Source organism: Rosa chinensis, chromosome 6 (assembly GCF_002994745.2).
Source record: "Rosa chinensis cultivar Old Blush chromosome 6, RchiOBHm-V2, whole genome shotgun sequence".
In the NCBI taxonomy this organism is placed as follows: domain Eukaryota; kingdom Viridiplantae; phylum Streptophyta; class Magnoliopsida; order Rosales; family Rosaceae; genus Rosa; species Rosa chinensis.
Genome location: NC_037093.1, coordinates 12147693 through 12150624, shown reverse-complemented (window position 1 = coordinate 12150624; position 2932 = coordinate 12147693). Strand labels below are relative to the sequence as shown.

Genomic DNA, 2932 nt, shown 5'->3' with positions numbered 1-2932 from the left:
TTTGGCCTCAAGAAGTCAAGAATTTGTCGGAGCTGATTTGGTCGTGAGCACTACTATGGCGGCCAACCTGTGTTGCAGTGAAGATTGTGGTTTTAGATCTAGGGTTTTCTATTATTTGGGGCTTTTGGGCTCCGGCTTGTAATTTAGTATCAGTGTAGTTATGGATTTGTCTATTAGGTCTTTGGGCCTAGGACTTCTATTGTCTCGCTATTACCTTTGTAATATGTGTTTCATCAAATGAATGAGTTATTTGACCAAAAAAAAAAAAAAAATAGAGAACATAAGAAACCCATACTTTAGGCATATCATCCGGAACACTATTGACTATCCTACTTATGACTGCATTATTTATGATCCCAAGAGTGCGAGGTTTATGCGGGGGTAGAGCGCTAGTTACGCTAGCTCTACTCCCAAAACCTCACTAGAAAACTTCATTGCCTCATGCATATATAGAGGCGATCGGATAATGCAAAGATAATAGAAACAAAGTGAAAAATAGTCATCTTTCCCCCATTGAGCTTTGACACTTTTGAGCTAAATAAAAATAAATGCTTTAGTTAAGAAAGATGGCAGGAGGTGGGTTTAGCATTGAGGATGGAGCTAAGAACTATGAAGGAAGAGTCACCCTATTTGTAGTCTTCGCCTGTATAGTGGCTGCCTCGGGTGGTCTCCTTTTCGGATATGACATTGGAATCTCAGGAGGAGTGACTTCGATGGACACCTTCTTGATCAAATTCTTCCCAGAAGTGATGAAGAAAATGAAGAATGAGTCTGGTGATGGAAATAATATGTATTGCAAATTTGAGAGCCAAATCCTAACATTGTTCACCTCTTCCCTCTACCTTTCAGCGTTGGTTGCTTCCATCTTTGCTTCGAAAGTAACCAAAAGATTTGGTCGAAAAATCTCCATGTTTGTGGCAGGCGTTGTTTTTCTTCTAGGTGCTATCCTAAATGGTATTGCCAACAACATTGTACTTCTAATCATAGGTCGTCTATTACTTGGTGTTGGTGTTGGTTTTGCTAATCAGGTACATCATATATTATATGCATCTAACTCCTGTATGTTTTTGTATGAAATAACTATAAACAATTTTTCTTCATGCTGCTCGAAAATAGAGAAAAATTCTTCGATATATGAATTCTAAAAGCAATAATTCATGCATGATGGTGTCTCAGTTCTTCAAGAGAGAAAAGTAATTATTCTTCATAGGAAAATTTGGTATGTAGGCTATTCCTGTTTATCTATCCGAAATGGCTCCGGCAAAAATTAGAGGAGCACTTAACATTGGCTTCTCAATGGCTATTACCCTTGGTATTCTAGTGGCCAATCTTGTGAACTACGGCACTTCTAAGATCAAAGGTGGATATGGGTGGAGAGTTTCTTTGGCTCTTGCTGGTGTCCCCGCGTTGATGATGATTGTAGGCGCAATCTTTTTACCCGATACTCCAAATTCCATCCTAGACAGAGGCCACCCTGAGAAGGCCAAAAAAATGTTACAAAAGATTCGTGGCACTGAAAACGTTGACGAGGAGTTCCTAGACCTTATTGATGCAAGTGAGGCTTCAAAGAAAGTGGCGCATGCATGGAAGAACATCACACAACCGAGATATAGGCCCCAACTTGTCATTTGCTGTCTCATTCCATTCTTCCAGCAGCTTACCGGCATCAATGTGATCATGTTTTATGCACCAGTTCTTTTTAAGACTTTAGGCATGGGAGATGATGCTTCCCTCATCTCTGCTGTTATCACCGGCTGTGTCAATGTCATCGCTACCTTCATCTCAGTAATGACCGTTGATAGGTTTGGAAGACGGGTATTGTTCCTTGAAGGTGGTGTGCAAATGATCCTTTGTCAGGTACTAGAAATCTCTTAATGATTTAGATTTACCACGTTTTCAAAAAATTCCTTTACTTTTTATTTGACATATATGCATTCTAGATTGGTGTTGCAGTCATAATTGGGTTGAAGTATGGTGTGAGTGGAGTAGGATCATTGACAAAAGGCGAAGCTGATATCGTTCTCGTCTTTATCTGCATATACGTCGCCGGTTTTGCATGGTCTTGGGGAGCACTGGGGTGGTTGGTGCCTAGTGAGATCTGTCCTCTAGAGATACGATCGGCTGGACAAGCCATCAACGTTTCCGTTAACATGCTATTCACTTTTATCATTGGCCAATGTTTTCTCTCCATGCTTTGCCACATGAAGTTTGGTCTCTTCATCTTCTTTGCTGCCTTCGTCACTATTATGTCCATTTTCATTGCTCTCTTCATGCCTGAGACGAAGAGTGTTCCCATTGAAGAGATTAATACAGTGTGGAAAGCACATTGGTTTTGGGGCAAGTACATCCCCGATGATGCTGTTATTGATGGTGCGCACGGGAGGGCTGTAGTATGATATGTAAAAGACTAAAAGTAATGAAATAATGACTCCAATGCTGCATTATCATCTCATTTTATATTTTGTAATTTACTTTTCTAACATATTTGGGAGATTCCCATATTTGGTCCCAAGGTAAGAAATATCCAGTTACACCAAAAGGCGCCATCAATACGCCCAAAACCACGCCTCACTTCTCTTTAATGAATACATCGCTATCAGTAGTCGAAAGGTATGACAAAAAAAATTGACATTCCTTTGAGAATCTAGTAGTAAACTCTTAAGATGAAAGTGACCAAAAATGGAGATTTAATAAGAATCTCTTGACGGGTCATTGGTATGTAAGTGAGAGGAACTAAAAAGAAGAGCTTTTAGTTTTTGTGTTGTCGATACTCAGGGTTTCGATCATTGAGCTAAGTGACCAGTAGATTAGAATAGTAAACATCGATTCATATTACCGAAAAAGTTTTGCCAACCTGCTACAAGTTTCCTTGTATAATCCAACACTTCAATTAATAACAAATATATCTAATTATCTATCAGCAAGGCTATCA

General features: G+C 39.4%; 1 protein-coding gene across 1 annotated transcript; it reads left to right on the top strand.

Moving 5' to 3' along the window:
* The first annotated feature begins 420 nt into the window (after positions 1–420).
* On the top strand, positions 421–2504 carry LOC112170829 (sugar transport protein 10). The gene is made up of 3 exons (XM_024308119.2): positions 421–1028; positions 1228–1857; positions 1941–2504. The coding sequence occupies exons 1-3, from the start codon at positions 567–569 to the stop codon at positions 2394–2396; spliced, it is 1548 nt and encodes a 515-aa protein (XP_024163887.1). The 5' UTR covers positions 421–566; the 3' UTR covers positions 2397–2504.
* The last annotated feature ends 428 nt before the right edge of the window (positions 2505–2932 follow it).

Coding starts and splice junctions, on each gene's coding strand:
- LOC112170829 (XM_024308119.2), top strand. CDS start 567: ATGGCAGGAGGTGGGTTTAGCATTGAGGATGGAGCTAAGAACTATGAA. Junction 1,029..1,227: donor GTGTTGGTTTTGCTAATCAG/GTACATCATATA, acceptor TTTGGTATGTAG/GCTATTCCTGTTTATCTATC. Junction 1,858..1,940: donor TGCAAATGATCCTTTGTCAG/GTACTAGAAATC, acceptor TATGCATTCTAG/ATTGGTGTTGCAGTCATAAT.